Source organism: Gymnoscopelus microlampas, assembly GCF_963454915.1.
Source record: "Gymnoscopelus microlampas genome assembly, chromosome: 4".
Lineage (NCBI taxonomy): Eukaryota > Metazoa > Chordata > Actinopteri > Myctophiformes > Myctophidae > Gymnoscopelus > Gymnoscopelus microlampas.
In genome coordinates this window covers 22,176,827-22,194,750 of record NC_139941.1, presented here as the reverse complement: position 1 = coordinate 22,194,750, position 17,924 = coordinate 22,176,827, and the positions used below count along the sequence as shown (strand labels likewise).

At 40.4% G+C, this 17,924-nt stretch overlaps 1 protein-coding gene across 2 annotated transcripts in view; it reads right to left on the bottom strand.

Moving 5' to 3' along the window:
- Positions 1–17,924, bottom strand: part of msh3 (mutS homolog 3 (E. coli)) — a 62,104-nt gene that overhangs the window by 34,424 nt on the left and 9,756 nt on the right. For both annotated transcript variants that reach the window (XM_084054826.1, XM_084054827.1), the window contains exons 7-13: positions 17,780–17,919; positions 17,112–17,278; positions 8,896–9,005; positions 8,319–8,433; positions 8,069–8,153; positions 4,834–4,943; positions 2,352–2,484 (exon numbers count right to left, since the gene is read on the bottom strand). In XM_084054826.1, coding sequence (XP_083910952.1) covers positions 2,352–2,484; positions 4,834–4,943; positions 8,069–8,153; positions 8,319–8,433; positions 8,896–9,005; positions 17,112–17,278; positions 17,780–17,919 — 860 coding nt within the window. The remainder of the gene's footprint in view (positions 1–2,351; positions 2,485–4,833; positions 4,944–8,068; positions 8,154–8,318; positions 8,434–8,895; positions 9,006–17,111; positions 17,279–17,779; positions 17,920–17,924) is intronic.

The following is a 17,924-nucleotide window of genomic DNA, read 5'->3' as shown; positions in this document are numbered from 1 at the left end:
CCTCTTTATCCTCCAGTGGAATGCAAATAACTCTCTGTGTGTGTGTGTGTGTGTGTGTGTGTGTGTGTGTGTGTGTGTGTGTGTGTGTGTGTGTGTGTGTGTGTGTGTGTGTGTGTGTGTGTGTGTGTGTGTGTGTGTGTGTGTGTGTGTGTGTGGTCTTCCTGGTATTGGGGAATTCTATAAGCCAGTGAGATTAGATCAGTGAATCTCATCTGTGCAGGATATGACAGCCAGGCTTAGAGAATAACCATCTATTACAGCTGACACAGACTCATAATACAGCCTGGGGACAGGACAACAAAGACATTAAACACTGGACAACACCCAGTCCCTGAACATCTTCAAAAAGCTGCTGTTCTACAGAGTACCCCAGAAAGAAAACACAATCACATGTTTACCAAGCATATTATCAAATTCATTCATTATTTCCTTCATGAATGCTCAATTAAATGCTGCTTATTATTGTACATTCTATTGTGTAAAGGGCACGGCCCTATAATAAAGGCTTGGCTATCGACATTTAAAACATGTTGGTGTAAATATATGGCAGCTATTACCTGTCCAGATGATCTATGTAATGACTCTCAATATCTATGTAATATATATCATTTATTGTCAAAGTATCATCATTGGTCAATTAAAATAATATCATTTTATAGTTTTTTATTGACTGCACTAAAACGGTCATAGGGAGGCAATATTGAAGACTATATTGCGTTCATATTGGCTTTAACAACATTACTACACAGGATTCGATCACTAAGGGTTAATGGGTGTTACACTTTTAATAGTCGAAGCTATCACGTGGTGGGCTTTTTATAGTCCCTCATGTCACCCTGTGTGTCGCTCTTTTTTATGGCTCTGAGTGCACAAGGACCTGAGAGCATAACCCATTCCCTCGGTTTCATTATGGAAATGGAGCCATGGAGGTGACACACCATTACACACAACACAAGCTCATTTCTCTACAGAGAGGAAAATGACAATTAATGCTTCTATGTGTGGCTGTGCGTGCATGCATGTGTGTTTTGAAACTTTTTACATGGAGCCTTATATTCCAATTCTAATCTGTGACTGTTTAAAACCCAAACAGAATGAAAATGCTCCATAGAAACAACTCAATCAGAATAAACAGGCCCAAACTAATTGAAATTTTAATTGGTCACAGAGGGTTGGGTTTATACCTTTTCACAAACCGATCGAAAGTAAAATTGTTCCATGTAAACGACTTAAGCGAATAACTATGTGCTGCGTTCTTTCTGTCCATGCTCCCTGTCATTCTCAACGGTACTATCCAGTAATAGCAGAAAAGCCCAAAAAATATCTTGGGGAAAAAAAGCAAAGCTGCTGCTTGATTAGAGCAACACAATAACTGTACAGATGGTAGATATCCATCTTTAGGGAAGGTATTCAAACACAAAAAGAAATCCAAGGAATGCAATGTATTCATCATTTGCGCATGTCACACACAGGGTGTGACATGGGTGACAGCAATTCAGAATAAAAACACTGGCGTATTTAAACACCAGACCGGATAAGATCACCCAAAACCTTTAATCGGAATGATTTCATTCAGAATGGAAAAAACCTGTCCATGTACAATTTGTCCAAGAAGATTTAGAGGAGTGTATACAAAGCAACAGATAACAGGGACCTTTTTTTTGTTGCACTGTTGTTTTGTTTTTGTTTTGTTGTCCAGATGTTTGAGCGTTGAATGTTTAATGGAGCACAATGGAAACGAGCCTTTGGTTGTTTCTGTCATCAATTTGGTGTGTTTTAACCCGTTGTACTGCCTGTACTTTAAAAAAAAGTACAGGCAATAAAGTAATCAATCAATCAACGTGGCTATCACACACACACACACACACACACACACACACACACACACACACACACACACACACACACACACACACACACACAGTGTGATGACTGCCTGCTGACATTTGAAAGATTGGTCCTGGGGGAGATGAGATTGTGTCAGCCACCGAGGCTAGTGCTCCTCACTATTAATCAACAAAAGATGAAAGGAAGCGAGAAAGGTAGAGTGAGAGGCAGGTAGAGGCTATACCTCTTTGTGGTATGTGTATGCTGGGAGAATTGTAACGTTTTAGCCCTGACATGCTTAGCAGGCTCTAAGCATGTCAGTGGTGGTCAGTTGGTTAGTCTGTGTCTGTTCAACACTTTGGTCCCTAACATGATATCTTGAAAATGACTGGCTCGGTGCACCTTCATGCTCCACAGAGGATGAAACCTACTGTAATGATTTTGGTGACACCATGGACTTTCCTCTAGCACCACCCTTAGGCCAGAATTTTCTTTTTGGAGGTATAAACTATAGATGATTGTACCTTTTTGTGGTATATGCTACAGATGCCTCTTTCCAGGTCAGGGAGATGGGAGAGCAGAGATTTGACAGAAGTTAGGGTGGCAGAGTCTGACTCCAGGATCTCACACACTGCATCCTGCCTGTCTGAGATACACCTGGGGGTGGAACATAGAGAAAGAAAGAAAAATTGAGAGAGAGAGAGAGAGAGAGAGAGAGAGAGAGAGAGAGAGAGAGAGAGAGAGAGAGAGAGAGAGAGAGAGAGAGAGAGAGAGAGAGAGAGAGAGAGAGAGAGAGAGAGAGAGAGAGAGAGAGCTAATAGTTCTACCTACTGTAGTATTGTTGTCACAGAGACTACATGATTATATAAGCATTATGGTGGTGGTTTTGGACTGTATCATGAGTGCATTTCCTGAGGAAATGAGAAAATCTAAAACAAGAAAATGAATGAATAAACAAACATGATAACATATCATTTAAAAAATGAAACATTTATCTATTTCATGTACCTTCTATTAAAGAAGCTGCGTTAAGAGAATATAATTTTAAGCATGGACTTCAAGCAAAACTGAACTAAAACACCGTAACCCTATAACAGGTTGGCTATTTACTTGACCTATTTTCGCTAAATGTTCTCCAGTTATGACCTATCCCATAACAGGGACGTTAGGGTTCACGTGGTTAAGATACTTAAGCTAAACATTTTTTTTAAACATCGCAATCACGTCTAATCATGAATGAATGTTGTATTGTGCGAGCATGTGTGTGTGCGTGCATGCATGCCTGCATCTGTCTTGGAACTAATGTGTTTGGATGTAATCTGGATTTATTGATGTTGAAAAGCTGTAGACGGGTTATCTCTATAATCTGAGAGCTAGGCACAAATATAATCCTGTATTGGTGGTTTTGAGAGAAACTCCAGGAACTATTTCTGGCAAGAGTTTTCAAATCAATGTGTACCTTCAATTGCAATATGGGATGATAACATTTACTAAAAAATAATGGCGACATAAAGTTTACCTTGTTGTATAAGTCTATGCAAGGTAATGGCTTCTTCGAAGGTAGGGCAAAGTCACTCGAAAATAAAAACAACAATGGTATGCTTTGCAAAATTCAATAACAGGGGTCGTTCCATCTCTCCAGCTCTTTAATAAACAGGGAAAAAAAATGTTTTCAGGTAAATTACTAATTTCATCCAATCCAGGAGTCAGGAGATAGAACCCATTTATCAGCTTACATTTTATAATGTTCCAGTTCCAATTCTGTCTACTAATCTTTTTGTTTCCTCAATTCCAAATGCCCTTGTTTATCCTGTTTATCCTACATGAGTTCTCTCCTGACTGGATGAAATTGGTATCCTGACCTGAAAAGTATTTTCTGTTTACTAAAGAGCTGGAGAGATGGGGACACCCCTGTTACTGAACAAACACTATATAGCAATGATTACTATCAGAACAGAGCTACGTTGCAAAACAGCATTTCCCCTCATTTCCACATCTTCCGTCTAAGACAAAGATCGAAGAACGTTTAATTCTGAATCCTTTTCAGAAAGGCACCATCTGAAGATTATATAATTCAATTCAAAACTTGAACCCTCTATCCTGGGCAGATGCAAAGTCGGCATGGGATCAGGCCATAGGTAAAGAGATACCAGCTGTCATCTGGAACCATAGTATTGAGCGTATCCACATTCATCATTTTGTATTAGACATGGGCTTATTCAGTTTAAGGTTTTTCATCATTTACACTATTCATAGGAGAAACTGGCTAAAATGTATCCAAGCCCAAGATGCCACAGCCCTGCAACTGTGGGACATACGTTTTGGTCCAGCCAATCTTTAACAGACATTTGGAACATTTTTTTTTTAAACTTCTCACATATTTACAATATGAAAATTTATCCCAATCCATATACTGCCATCTTCGGGGTACTCCCCACTGAATATAAGCCTACAAAACATCAGTCAAATGCTATAGCCTTTGCTTCACTTGTAATTCGATGTCTCATTCTTACTAATTGGAAATCTATAACACCACCTTCCTTCTTCCAGTGGATTGAGGAGATGATGAAATTATTTCCGCTGGAGAAGATTAGATACACTACATCTGGGACAACGAAATCTTAATCTCACATGGTCTTCTTTTATAAACAAACAGGGGGTTCTACATTGGGGACAATATTGTTGATTGCTCCCACCATGATACATTTGAAAAAGTATAAATAAAGAATATAGAGCTACGTATTTCACACAAAAATATGACATACACCACCTTTAACCACTTAAACCCTATATAGACCCACACACACACACACACACACACACACACACACACACACACACACACACACACACACACACACACACACACACACACACACACACACACACAATAGGGATGCTAGGGTTCATGCGCTTAAGACCTTCCTAAACACTACATAAAAATGCTTAATGAGAAGATGAGAGGAAAATCTTCCGCAAAGATGGTCAGATGGCTCCAGTACTCACTGTGGATCTGTGAGAGGCTGGCTCACCCACTTTCTCATTAGTCTCCTCCCAAACGAAGTGTGTGTGTGATCCAATACCCACAGCAGACTGCCCTTCACACCCCCGTCTGTCTACAAAACAAGGAATATACACAAGGCTTAAGCCTAATTTATACCTGAGGCTTATTTATATTTTCCAGTGGGAAATCTGCAGTCTGCTTTTATTAACCACTTAAACCCACTTCATTGACCGGGTTCCCCGAGGGGTATGTACTGTACTTGGTCCCCTCCTTTTTTCCCTCTACAGCAAATCTTCTGCCGAAAATAGCCGATCTGCAATTTAGCTCGAATGTTCGCCTGTTATGACAAGCCCAGAAAATGGAAGCTAGGGTTCATGTGGTTAAACATCCGGTTAATAAAAGCAGGCTTCGGCCCAGACTGCAGTCTAACAGCGTGTCACGGGTTCGAGTCCCGATCCAGACGACCTTTGCTGCATGTCACTCCCCGTCTCTCTCTCTCTCTCTCAATTTCCTGTCTAGGTACTGTACACTATCAATAAAGGCAGAAAAAGAGAGATGATCAATGAGATACAGTATACACGTAACAGCCAGCCATACTTGAAAGATGTCAAAAGTTTGTACTGTCATCCAAGTGAATTTGAATAGTCATTGAACATCTGTGTGCGATCAAAGTCGAGGAATTTAGTGAACAAGACAGTACTGTATATGCATGGGAAGCTGCAGTTTGATCTGGTCGGTTGAGCGACAATGTTAGTGCAGTTACAGTATGTGCCTCATCCAAGCCATGATCAAACAAGCAAAGTCCCTCCTCTGGGTCTGGTTCCCAAAACTGTTTTGCAGCAGGATAGATGAAAAAGAAAAAGTTCTGAGAGTGTTTTAAGACGGAGGGAGTTCACACAGATTCAGAACATTATTTACTTAATCATTTCAACATACAGAATGGGTATTACATGGGCACATATAAACTTGTGTATGGCATTTTGCTGTTATGTTATACTCAGTGGGAGGGTAACTCCAAGAACACATTAAGATTGATCTTTCATCATAGTATACTACATTATGCATGTGTATACGCTAAACAAATTAATCCATGTTTGCACATACAGTAACTAACTTCATGTCAACATGTTGTTTTTTGTCTATTTTGGGCTTAGAGCTCTGGTCAGCCTCTCCTCTGACTTAAATATTGGGTCCACCCCTTCTCTTTCACGATTGGTCACTTGACACTGACAAGCTCTGAAAAACTAGCATAATTTAATAAGAGACCAACTCGCTGTATGCCATGAGAAAAACGCAAAGCACCGCGCATTGTTCAAATATATGCCTCTGGTGCGTGTTTAGTGTTTACATTGGAAAACAATAAAAACCCACGCTGTGCACAGCCATACAGCTGAGCTGGCTAGCACTGGCTGATGACTATTAGACAACATGATGGGAGTGGATGGTGTTCTGGCTCTAGCGACTTTGTTTTTTTGAGAGGTAAAAAAAAGGAAAATTAAATATTCCTTTAATATATATATATATATATATATATATATATATATATATATATATATATATATATATATATATATATATATATATATATATATATATATATATATATATATATATAGCGCTAAAATCCAAAATGACACAGATATACATACATACATACATACATACATACATACATACATACATACATACATACATACATACATACATACATACATACATACATACATACATACATACATACATACATACATACATACATACATACATACATACATACATACATACATACATACATACATACATATATATATATATATATATACACATATATATATATCATCGTTTTCAGAAAACTCTTAGGATTTAGAACAGTGGTTTAGAACAACGGTTCTAAAAAATATGACGCGAGCTTGTACATCTGCAATTTTCTATTTATTTTTTTGAAAACACAAATATTCTCTTCTGGGGGTCCCTGGCAAAAAAACATTTTCAGATGGGGGTCCGCGGCCAAAAAAAAAAAGATTGAGCACTTAATGGGTTAAAGGGATTCTAGGCAACATTAAGCCTACAATTTTTAAATATTTATATATATATATATATATATATATATATATATATATATATATAGCATTTTTCCTCCTCTATCAGCCACTGTATAATGATGCTGGGGTGTTTTCCTGCATTGAAACACAGAAATGAAATCCGTATTTTCCCTACAGTTTATGTTTGTCCGGGACGTAAATTAACGCACGCCCGTGTCCGTGTGAACTGTTCGAGTGAAACCGAATGCCGAATGGAACCGACTGCAGCCGACAAAAAAGGAACGAGCCGCCATTGTTTTTCTGTGGCCAGTTTTTACTTTTTACTTTCGGTTTTAAAACGCTCTCAAACTTCTTTTTTGAGGCACAGAATTTACTTTTAAGATATCGTTTAACTTCATATATGTGGTCAATTTATCATGACAGAGCCAGGCGGGCAGTGACACGCATTGTATCCGAATAAAGCAACCTATTTTCGGCATGGCCCGTTTAGAAGTCCCTCCTGCGTCACACCCTGGTGGTCGGGGAAACGAACTGCTGATGAGAAGGGGGAGGGGGGAACTGTTTGACAACAGTTTTTTTTCTTTTTTTTTATCTCTGAACTTGCCTACAATCCCTTTAAAGCACAATGACACGTTTGGGTTGTGTAGTTACCTTGCCATGATGAAAAGATGTAATGGTGAGATACTTCTATAGTTGCTCCGTTGATTAGAAATTGATATTCGAAATGGTCTCCTCGTTGACTTACATAACACAGTGAAACAGGTCTCAAATTCATTCTTTTAGCACATAAACAAACGTAAACAAAGCCGATTATGCCAATGTGTTAACATTACAAAACCCAACACAGCAAGTTTTTTTTATTCGTTATATCAACTTCTTGTTGATTTTGCTATTTGATGATTCTGAACAGGATAGACGGATCCAGTCCCGATTTTCTTCCAAATTCAAATTCTGTTCAATATTGGCAGAATCGGCTTTGTTTGCATTTGTTTGTGTGCTAATAAAGTGACTTTGAGACATGTTTCACTGTGCAATGTTAGTCAATGAGGAGACAATTTCAGAATATCAATTTCTAATCAAAGGAGCAACATTTTGCCAATATTTGGAGTTACATCATGGCAAGGGAAGTACACAGTCAAAAAACCAAAGTGTCTCCGTATGAATAGGTTGAAGGGACTTCCTGATGTGTGCGTACCTGGTTGGTGAGGATCTCCAGGTTCCTCAGTGAGGTGGCGCTGAGGACCATGCCCTTTGACTCACTGGACAAATGGCGGAAGGAGCTACAAGGGAAGCAGCATGTTTACTTGTTGTAACTTGTAAGTGGTTTTGAAATGCTGTGATAACGCTTGCCGTGTGTGTGTGTGTGTGTGTGTGTGTGTGTGTGTGTGTGTGTGTGTGTGTGTGTGTGTGTGTGTGTGTGTGTGTGTCTGTGTCTTTGTGTGTACCTGTCACTCAGTAAAACTCGCTCCAAGCTAAATTCTCTGAGGTACTGGATGAGCGGTCCCAGGCAACAGATCACTGGCATCTCCAATGACACTACACTGGACAGGGAACGAGAGCCTAGGGGGGCATAGAGCAACACATGTACGCACAAACACACACACGCACACACAAACACACAAGCAACAAGAGTGAGTCACAAGCCCTTAAACCCCGAACTGTAATAGTCGAATAGCTTTATTGACCATCTGCCCCCAGTGTTCTAAACAAATAAATATGACCGCACCCCCTGTCTACCCACACACACAGAGTGCAGAAGGAAATGCGTTTCCAATTAAAGGACAAGCTCGTTGCACCATCCCACACCTCTGTGGGAGACAGCTGTGTCTGCTGCTCAACCACACAAACACACACTCACATGCAGTACCCATGTTCCGGGGCGCGCACACGCACACACATGGGCATGTATATACACTCACATAAACACAAAAAGATACACACATTCACATGCAGGAATCCTGCGCATCAGAATCCTGGGCACACAAACACACACAAAAAGACACACACATTGACATGCAGTACCTGTGTCCTGGGTGTTGCAGTAGAACTCAGTAACAGTGTTCATGGCAGAAACAAACTCAAATTGTGCGCTGTCCCTCCTCTCTATGCGCATACGGTCATCAGCCAGGACACTTGGGGGGGGGGGGGTGGAAGATACAAATGAGACATAATTGCATTGAGCTAGGGATGAAACTACATAACAATTGTTTTTATAATCATTTATATGATATATTTTTATATTTATATATTATCATTTGATTAGTCTACGTGAATAATTTATACAAGAAAATGTCAAACAGACATTCAAACTAAATTATGGTAACCTGAAACCAAACATCATCTCGAACTTCCACTTACCCAGCAGTAAGTAATTAAAACATATAAAACATTTTATATTATGCAAGACAAGCTGGTGACTTTATAAACAGTGCATATTAGAAATGATATCATACTATATCATAAATCATAATTTACATTTTACATATCATTTATCTGATTATTCGATCGGCAACACTGATTATTCGATGAATCACTTCCTATCCTAGCATCCCTAATGTTTGGCGAACATAGCATTGCAACGCGCTATGAGCTTGTAGAACGGAGATTTGGTGTAGAGGGAGAAAAGGGCCGAGCCTACTAGCACATTGACGTAGATATCCGTCATTAAAAAATAAAATCACACAGAACCAGGAGATAACGTGATCCAAAGATTTACTGCTCCATTTACTTGCTGTTTAAAGTATTTGGGAAATCGCCTGTATCTCTGCTCCTGTGTTTTACTATGTATTTTTGTCGAGACATGCTATTTTCAACAGCGTACTGTATAACAAGCGAACAGGAGGTCGCGATGACATTTATTTATTTTTCGCAGCACAGTGAAACCCTCAGTGATTAGCAATGATCAGGGGATCGATCATACTGGAGATAAATACTCTGTGACTACTTGAAAAGGTTAGAAAAATCGCTGGCAGTGGGTGCACGCAGCCAGAAATAAGTCTGGCAGTGAATGTGTTAATATACACCCCTGGGGGACTCAAGTCAACGAAGTACTGTATAGGGTTTAAGTGGTTAATTACTTGAACCTTACATTGAACCCAAGGGAAAAAATAAACACATGATCTTATTCCCTTTAGGGATGGGCATGAAAAGTTGACAAGTCAGTGTGGAACAGGTGTCACTACCAGATGGTAGTCGACACCTGGTACTGATGGAAATGTTGATCACAAGCTCTTCAGCAATTGGTGCTCTACTTGGCGAGGATTATAGAGCAGCAGAGAAAGCCAGGTGAAACAGCATTTTCCTTAATGAAGCATACATTTCACCTACGGAAATACTACGCCATTAAAAGAGGCTCAGCATCCTTGCTAAGCAGTACCGATATCCAAGGCTTTTCCACGTGGGGCAGAACAGGCTCCAGTCCGTACCCATCCCCTGAACATGCAGACATGCTTGTGTTCCTTGCTTGTGGAACATTGCATTGTAGGACTAATACACAGTAGAATGCCAGATTTATACTTAGTGGTGCGTGGGTGTCATACACCGAAAATAGCAGATGTACAAGCTCACAATACACCCCGTGTTGTGAGCTTGTAACCCACGCTCAACTAAGTATAACTCAAGCTTTAATTCAGGGTTTATTTTTTGTATCCTTCATACCTGCTGTTTAGATTAAGTTTTCTACCATCTTTTTTGCAAAACGAGGCACACATAAGAGCACAGAAGTCTGACATCACTGCCGCTAGAGGGCGCTATGCCCCTGGGTCACCAGCGTTATTTTTTGTATTGGCATTCTCATAGGGGAATCTTAGATCACATCAACTGTGTTCCAAAAATAAACAAACCACCCCGGCGATTTTACTCATATGGATATGATGAGGCATCAACTGACGGTGAAAAAGTACTAATTTATCCAAAGAGTAAGAAAATATGTTATTGTCCAAACACAGACATTATCAAATGTAACCCAATATCATAAACAACACAGATTCACATACCTACAAAATCGGCGGGTGATTTGTTCATTTTTGGAGCACAGTTCTTACTGTATATGACGCGATCTAAGATTTGCCTATGGGGATTCGAACAAACCCATACTGTTTTGCTGAGGCAACAAAATCAAGTGCTCCTCTCCACCCACAATCCTTGGGAAAATATAGCACACCCTGCCTCCTCCTTTTGATTAATTGCCCTCATATACGCCACTTGTTGGATTTGTCATTCTAGAAGTAAACCAGGAAAATGATGTGCGACTAGTCAACTGGACTTGAAAACCCTCCTTACTTATCGAATGCTGAAAAAAGGATCAAGGATTATTTGTCATCCCAGACAGTGTACAGTAGAAGATGAAGGGGATCCAATTTGGTACTCAGGTCCTGGTGCATAAAATAAATAAATAAATAAATGTAATCAAATAAAACAGACAGGTAAACAAAATCTCACAATCAATAAGTAAATATGAATACGATCTAAGAGTACTGACAGATGGATTTGTTTGCAACATGAGTGACTAATATAAAAAAGTCTGTATAAAAATGGCAGATGTGGAAAATAGCATGGCTTGGTTCTAAAGTGCAGAGTGCAGTTTAAAAGTCTTGATACATTATTTAATACATTAAAAAAGGAAATGTCCATCCCTAATCCCTTTCATCTGGCCCATGAAAAAAATTATCTTTGCATATCTACAAAGGTGTTTCAGTCATAGTTTTATATAAGATCAAACTGATTTCATGAATAGACACACCACCCTGTGTCATACAGTAAACTGAACATGCACACACTCACATGCAAGCATAAACACACGTTGCATGTACACACATACATACACACACACGCACGCACGCATGCACGCACGCACGCACGCACGCACGCACGCACGCACGCACGCACGCACGCACGCACGCACGCACGCACGCACGCACGCACGCACGCACGCACAGCCTGTTGCTCCATTCAGTTGTTCAGCACTGATGAATTCAAGGACACTCGCTTTGTCCGCTCTGTTGTTGCCAGGGCAACCAAGGCAAACACGTGCCTCCGGATGGAGTGTTAAAGCATTCTTTCTTCGGTTTCCCTGACACACACACACACACACAAAACACAGACATGTACACACATATGCACAACACACATGCAGACACACACACATGCAGACACACACACACACACACACACACACACACACACACACACACACACACACACACACACACACACACACACACACACACACACACACACACACACACACACACACACACACACACACACACACACACACACACACACAGGTGGAAGTGGTTTTTCATTCATCCACTCTAGGCATTTGCACGACTGGAAAGGAACAGGTCATAAAAGCGATCAATACAGTGCATATTTGAGGCAATTATGCATCTGAGGCAATCGATCATCCAACACGTCAATTCAGCTGCATTCTGGCATATGAGAAACCGTGCGATGCAGCAGCATGATATCAATACAAGGACAAGGCAAATTACAAGCACAGCCTGATGTTTATGTCCAACCTGCTTTGGGTTGGACTCACTGACAAAATGTTATTAGCAGCTATGCTAAGCAAACCATTAGAAATTAACTCATAAACTTAATGGTAAATGGTGCATTTATATAGCGCTTTTATCCAAAGCGCTTTACACACACCCATTTACACACACATTCATACACCGATGGCGGAGGGAGGAATCCATGCAAGGCACCAACCTGCTCATCAGGAGCAATTAGGGGTTCAGCGTCTTGCTCAAGGACACTTCGACACTAACTCTGGGGGAGCCCAGGATCGTACTGGGAACCCTGCGGTTCCCATCAGGCCACTCTACCCCTTAGCCACTGCCTCCCCTTAAAAACAGGACGTAGCTCATGCTAGATTGTCTCTTGAAAATAATGCAATACCAGTTAAAACATGTATATATGGACATACTTTTTGTAAGTAGGAGCAGCTGGTTTATGGTTCTACAGCAGCATAGCTTACACGTTGAGAGGATGAATAAAAGAGCAACAGTCTTCACAGTGGCCAGAGCGCTGTCTGTCACTGATAAGCTTCTTAGTAATCATATGCCTTTATAGCTTGCCATTTGCAATAGATAAATCCCCCCCAGCCCCATCCCCCCCAGGTATGGGAATTGGCCAGGGGGATCCTCCAAGAGGTTGTTTTCACTGGACCTGAGAGAACGAGATGAGACAGAGTTTGGAGATCAGAGAGGTAGGGGGGAGCCAGATTATTGAGTGCCTTGTAGGTGGTAAGAAGGATTTTGTAGATGATTCTTTGTTTGAGGGGGAGCCAGTGTGGGTCGTGGAGTTTTGAACATATTGGAGTTTGTTGAGGATGAGGATACTGTTGCCGTAATCAAGCCGGGATGTAATGAATGCGTGAATGGGTGTATCAGCAGCTGTAAATGAGAGGGCAATAGGGCAATATTCCTGAGGTGAAAAAAGGCAGTTTTGGGGATCTGGGTTTACGTGGGGGAGGAATGAGAGGGTGGAATCGATTATGACACTACAGTTTGTACTGTCTATTTATTATTATTTTTACATTTTGCATATAATGACATGCCCAAAAGTCAGGGTGACAGTGATTTAAAGGCATGGCCATAGGTGGGAGCTCAGAGGTCAGTGCTTGAAGGAGATTAATGTGCTTGATTAATATCCAACATTTGAGTTTCAAATATGAAACTGTGGTGGCGACCATCTAAATCAATAAGGCTGTACACATATATATATATACATACGATACGTGCACACGTACACTAGAGCTCTGTCTGGGAGGTGCAGTTCAACAATTGTAGACCTTGACATTAAACTAATGGATCTCTGTGTGTGTGTGTCTGTGTCTGTGTCTGTGTGTCTGTGTGTGTGTGTGTGTGTGTGTGTGTGTGTGTATATAATGTTTTTCAGGTCTATGAGAATCAGCCATGTACATGAATTTTTATCTAGCAATATATTCAACACAAAGTGTCTGTTATTGACCTTTTCGGATGTTCTGAATCCTTGCAGTGCTACGGTCCTGGCTCATGGTTCTGGCATTTCACCCAACTGCTACCATTCACCTAGGGACTCATTACCTGCCACTCCACATACACACGTACTGCATATTCCCTGTTGCTAAGGAGCCCGCCTCACAAACCTGCCCTGGAGACAAGTAGAAGCTGTCACCATAATGTTTATTCGTCACCAATAGTCACTGCTCTCAACTTTTCACCACAGTGGATTTCATACAAAAGCAGGCGCAGTGACATTCTAAACAATCACCAGGAAGAGAAGGTCTCTTAAATTCTAGCAAATTGTTGATGCAGAGCCTCAACAGCTTACCTACAGTACCTGATGGCAAGTATTTTTCGGAGTGTTGTTTACTTTCACATTTCTTTCATTCACTATCCCTTGCACCCACATGTGAACACGTTACAAATCTTCTGTCTAAAGTCAACAGACAAGCCTGGCCCGTGTCTGCATGAGACTGGCTGCAAATTAACAGGAGTCTTGTCTCAGCTGAGCACAATGCTAGAGAGCAGCGCTGTTCAAACAGGATAATTGGGCTGGCCTTTACAGGCCCATCTACACCATAACGACTAAACACCGACAGCTGAAAAGAGGAGAGGAGAGGGAACTGGAAATGAGAGAAAGATATATTTAATGTAAATCCATCCAGTTCTCCGGGGGGGAATTAAAGAGAAGGTGAGTGACGCAAAATGCAGCAAAGAAAGAAAGACAGGGACGACAAAAGCGGATAGAAAATAGCTGACATCTCTCCATTCATCCATTCATCCATCCAACTCCTTCTAATTAAATCCATTACACTCCTGCCCTCCCCCACATTTCATTATTAGATGGTAATGCAATCACAAACTCCAGTGGAACCCTATCCTGACACTGTTAAGAAACAGGGTACATGTTGTCACTAGAGTCAGATCCATAAATTGACCACTTTTTTGACAACATGGGCATTTGCAATTTTGCAGCCAATATGTGTCTTGATTTTAAACACTTTCAACCTGGCATCCCTATTCTGTTGTTAAGCCGTGACGTATGTGCCCCGTCAGAACAACTTCCGGGTCCAAGTGCGTGTTTTGCCAATATGCACAGTGCTGTGTCCCTCGCTGTTTTGTTTTTTTCAACAATATGTTTATTTATTTTTGAGCGGTGTAGCCGCTCCTATAAGTGGGGTGTTGAGCGGTGTAGCCACTCCTATAAGTGGGGTTGGGACACCTCATTAGTACACCCTTTGCTGTACTGTGATTGGCTCATAATAGCACACCCCTCTACATTAGTACACCCCTCGCTGTACTGTGATTGGCTGACTCTATTGGCTGACTCTATTCAGCACTGTGATTGGCTAGCGAGACACATGATGAAATTAATAACCTATAAATAGGACTATGTACTTAAAAAAAAAAGGCTTTTTTTTTAAAGTGAGCTTCCATCACTGTGATGACCACACCGCTCACTTCACACTGGGTGTGATTTTTCCTTTCTTTTCACAACATTTTTCAACATGATATTACAAACACAACAGAAAACAAAAAGGACAATTACAATAAAACATACAAGACAATCAATGAAAAAAGAAAAACAAAAGAAAAACATACATTGACATCAGCACTACTTCTCTCCAGATTCTTCCAGTAAATGTGGCAGATTATTGTTTTCCATATGCTGTATATAACAACCCCACACCTCCTGAAACATCTCTTGTTTGTCCTTAAGTATATATGAGATTTTTTTCTAGAGGTAGGCATAAAGACAGTTCCCTGAACCACTGTGCAATGCTTGGTCTATCCGGCCTCTTCCAGGTCAATGCAATTACTCTTTTGGCTTGTAAAAGACAAATATCTATGAATATTCTCTCATTGTGCTTTATTCTGTGTCCAACTGGATAGAGGCCTAGCAGAAAGAACTTAGGTGTCCCTCGCTGTTTTAACAGATCTGAGACTAAAATAACGACTTAAGTGTCATTCTACCGCTTTCCTGGCAACGACAATTTTATTTATTACGTTTTTTACGTCAGTGGCAGTGAATGAGTTAATTTGAGACAGATTCTAAAAACGAAATCTAAAGTTTTCTGAAATACTATTATTATAATAACAGCAGCAAAAAAAATATGTTGCTATATATTGTATATAGGAACAACTACACACAGAGGTGTTCCCGGCTTGAAAGGTATAATAACATATAGGTGTTCCAGGTCTAAATGGGTCAAATCTAAAAAAAAATGGAATCGGCGTAAGTCGGGTTCTACAGCAACAGGTTTTGTGGACTACAAACAAATCAGTCCTTGAGTAAAGAACAGCTAGTTGGACTCGCTTTACTACAGTAAAGTAAGAGCAATTTTAGTTGCAAGAATTGGTCATTGATACTGAATAAGCCCTGGGCTGCACCCAGACCAATGAGGGCCACAACTTATCAGCTTACATAGATTTTATCCTCTACTTTTTGACTGGTTACAGCCAAAACAGCAGTCTGGGGAAATCAAAACTCAATCTCTCAGACTGGGATTTAGACTAAAAGAGACAACACAATAGCAGCAACACTTCGCTGGTGATGATATTAAGGTTCCCTGATGGGAGTTATGGCAGTAAATGAGTGAAAACTGCCCCCTAGTGTTGACAACTCATTCATGGAGAAGAAAAGCACAACCACGCATTCAACCGGTGTCAAAATATCATGGATACTGAATGTCTAAGTAATGTCTGTCAACTTCCTTAATTAAACAATTCAACCATATTGTAAATGTCTATTTAGAAAGAAACAGCCTTGGTGATTATTCCATTGGGGGGAAAAACATGTTCACAGACAGTGATTGCTTCTAAACAAATGTAATTATATTCTGAAACTTCCATGCTCTCACAATTAGTTGGGGTCAAGGTTAAAGGGGGGGGCAGTTGATGATTTAGGTAAAATCTTCCCTTACACTTTCCATTCACAGATGATACATTGGAAAAAGAAAATGGTGTCTCTGGGATGATGTCATCCCAGAGTGATACGAAACAAATACAATTTAAGAGGTCTATTACACCCACAGCCATCAATAAGACAATGTGAGCTTGTAGACATTTTGGGATTTCTTTTAGACTTTACACCTATAATGACATTACCAAAATAGGGATAGAAAATGTATAGATTTTATTAACTTATCGTTTTTTTTAATAATCGGTTAAATCAATTGGTTCGATTATCTGTTGCACCCCTAGAGTAGTTTCGGAGGTATCGGCGAACTGCTGTCAGACACTCACCTGGCATTGGTGATGCTGTGCAGCAGTCTATGGGTGTGTTCTGAGAGGTCAGAAGGTACCAGGATCTCCACAGGGTTGACCTTTAGGATGCGTCCCTCCAGCTCAGAGCGGGACGGGCCGTCCGTGAAGCAGTCCATCAGCACGTCTCCCGTGCTTGGCTGGACCGCCTGCACACAGCATGAGAGGTAATTGTATACCTAAATACATCAAACGCGGCACAGAAAGCTAAAGAGAAATGCCTTCCCTTTGAGTGAAATCCAGAGTGTTCATTTAAAGTCATACTCCATAACATTTATTTTAGTAGTCTTTTTGGCAGCACCTCTTGTCTGTCAGTTGTGTTAGAACCTCTAGTTTTCAAAAAATAGCGGAAATAGAAGTTCACAACACAGATAGTCTATTTCCGCTATTTATTTATTTTTTGTTATAAAATATAGTCATTATTTTGTATATTTAAGTTATTTGCCATATCTGCCCTGTACAACGTTTGTTTACAAAGCCTAAAAGCCAAACAGAAATGTAATTTGTATTTATGTGTTCCAATGTTCAATACCAAAAACACAATTAAATCGTTAATCGCAATTATTTGTATGACAATTAATCTTCAAGTAAAATTTGATGAACGTGACAGCCCTATCAATATTCTATTCATCAGTGTCGATCCCACTTACCACCAGGCCAACAGTGAGCTGCTTCCCTGGTTTGTCCCAGTTCTCACTGACACACAGCAGGTAACTATCAGAGGGGTCCAACACCAAGTCATCACAGCCCCCCTCCTCCATGTCTCCCAGACGACACACCGGGTTCACATCTCAG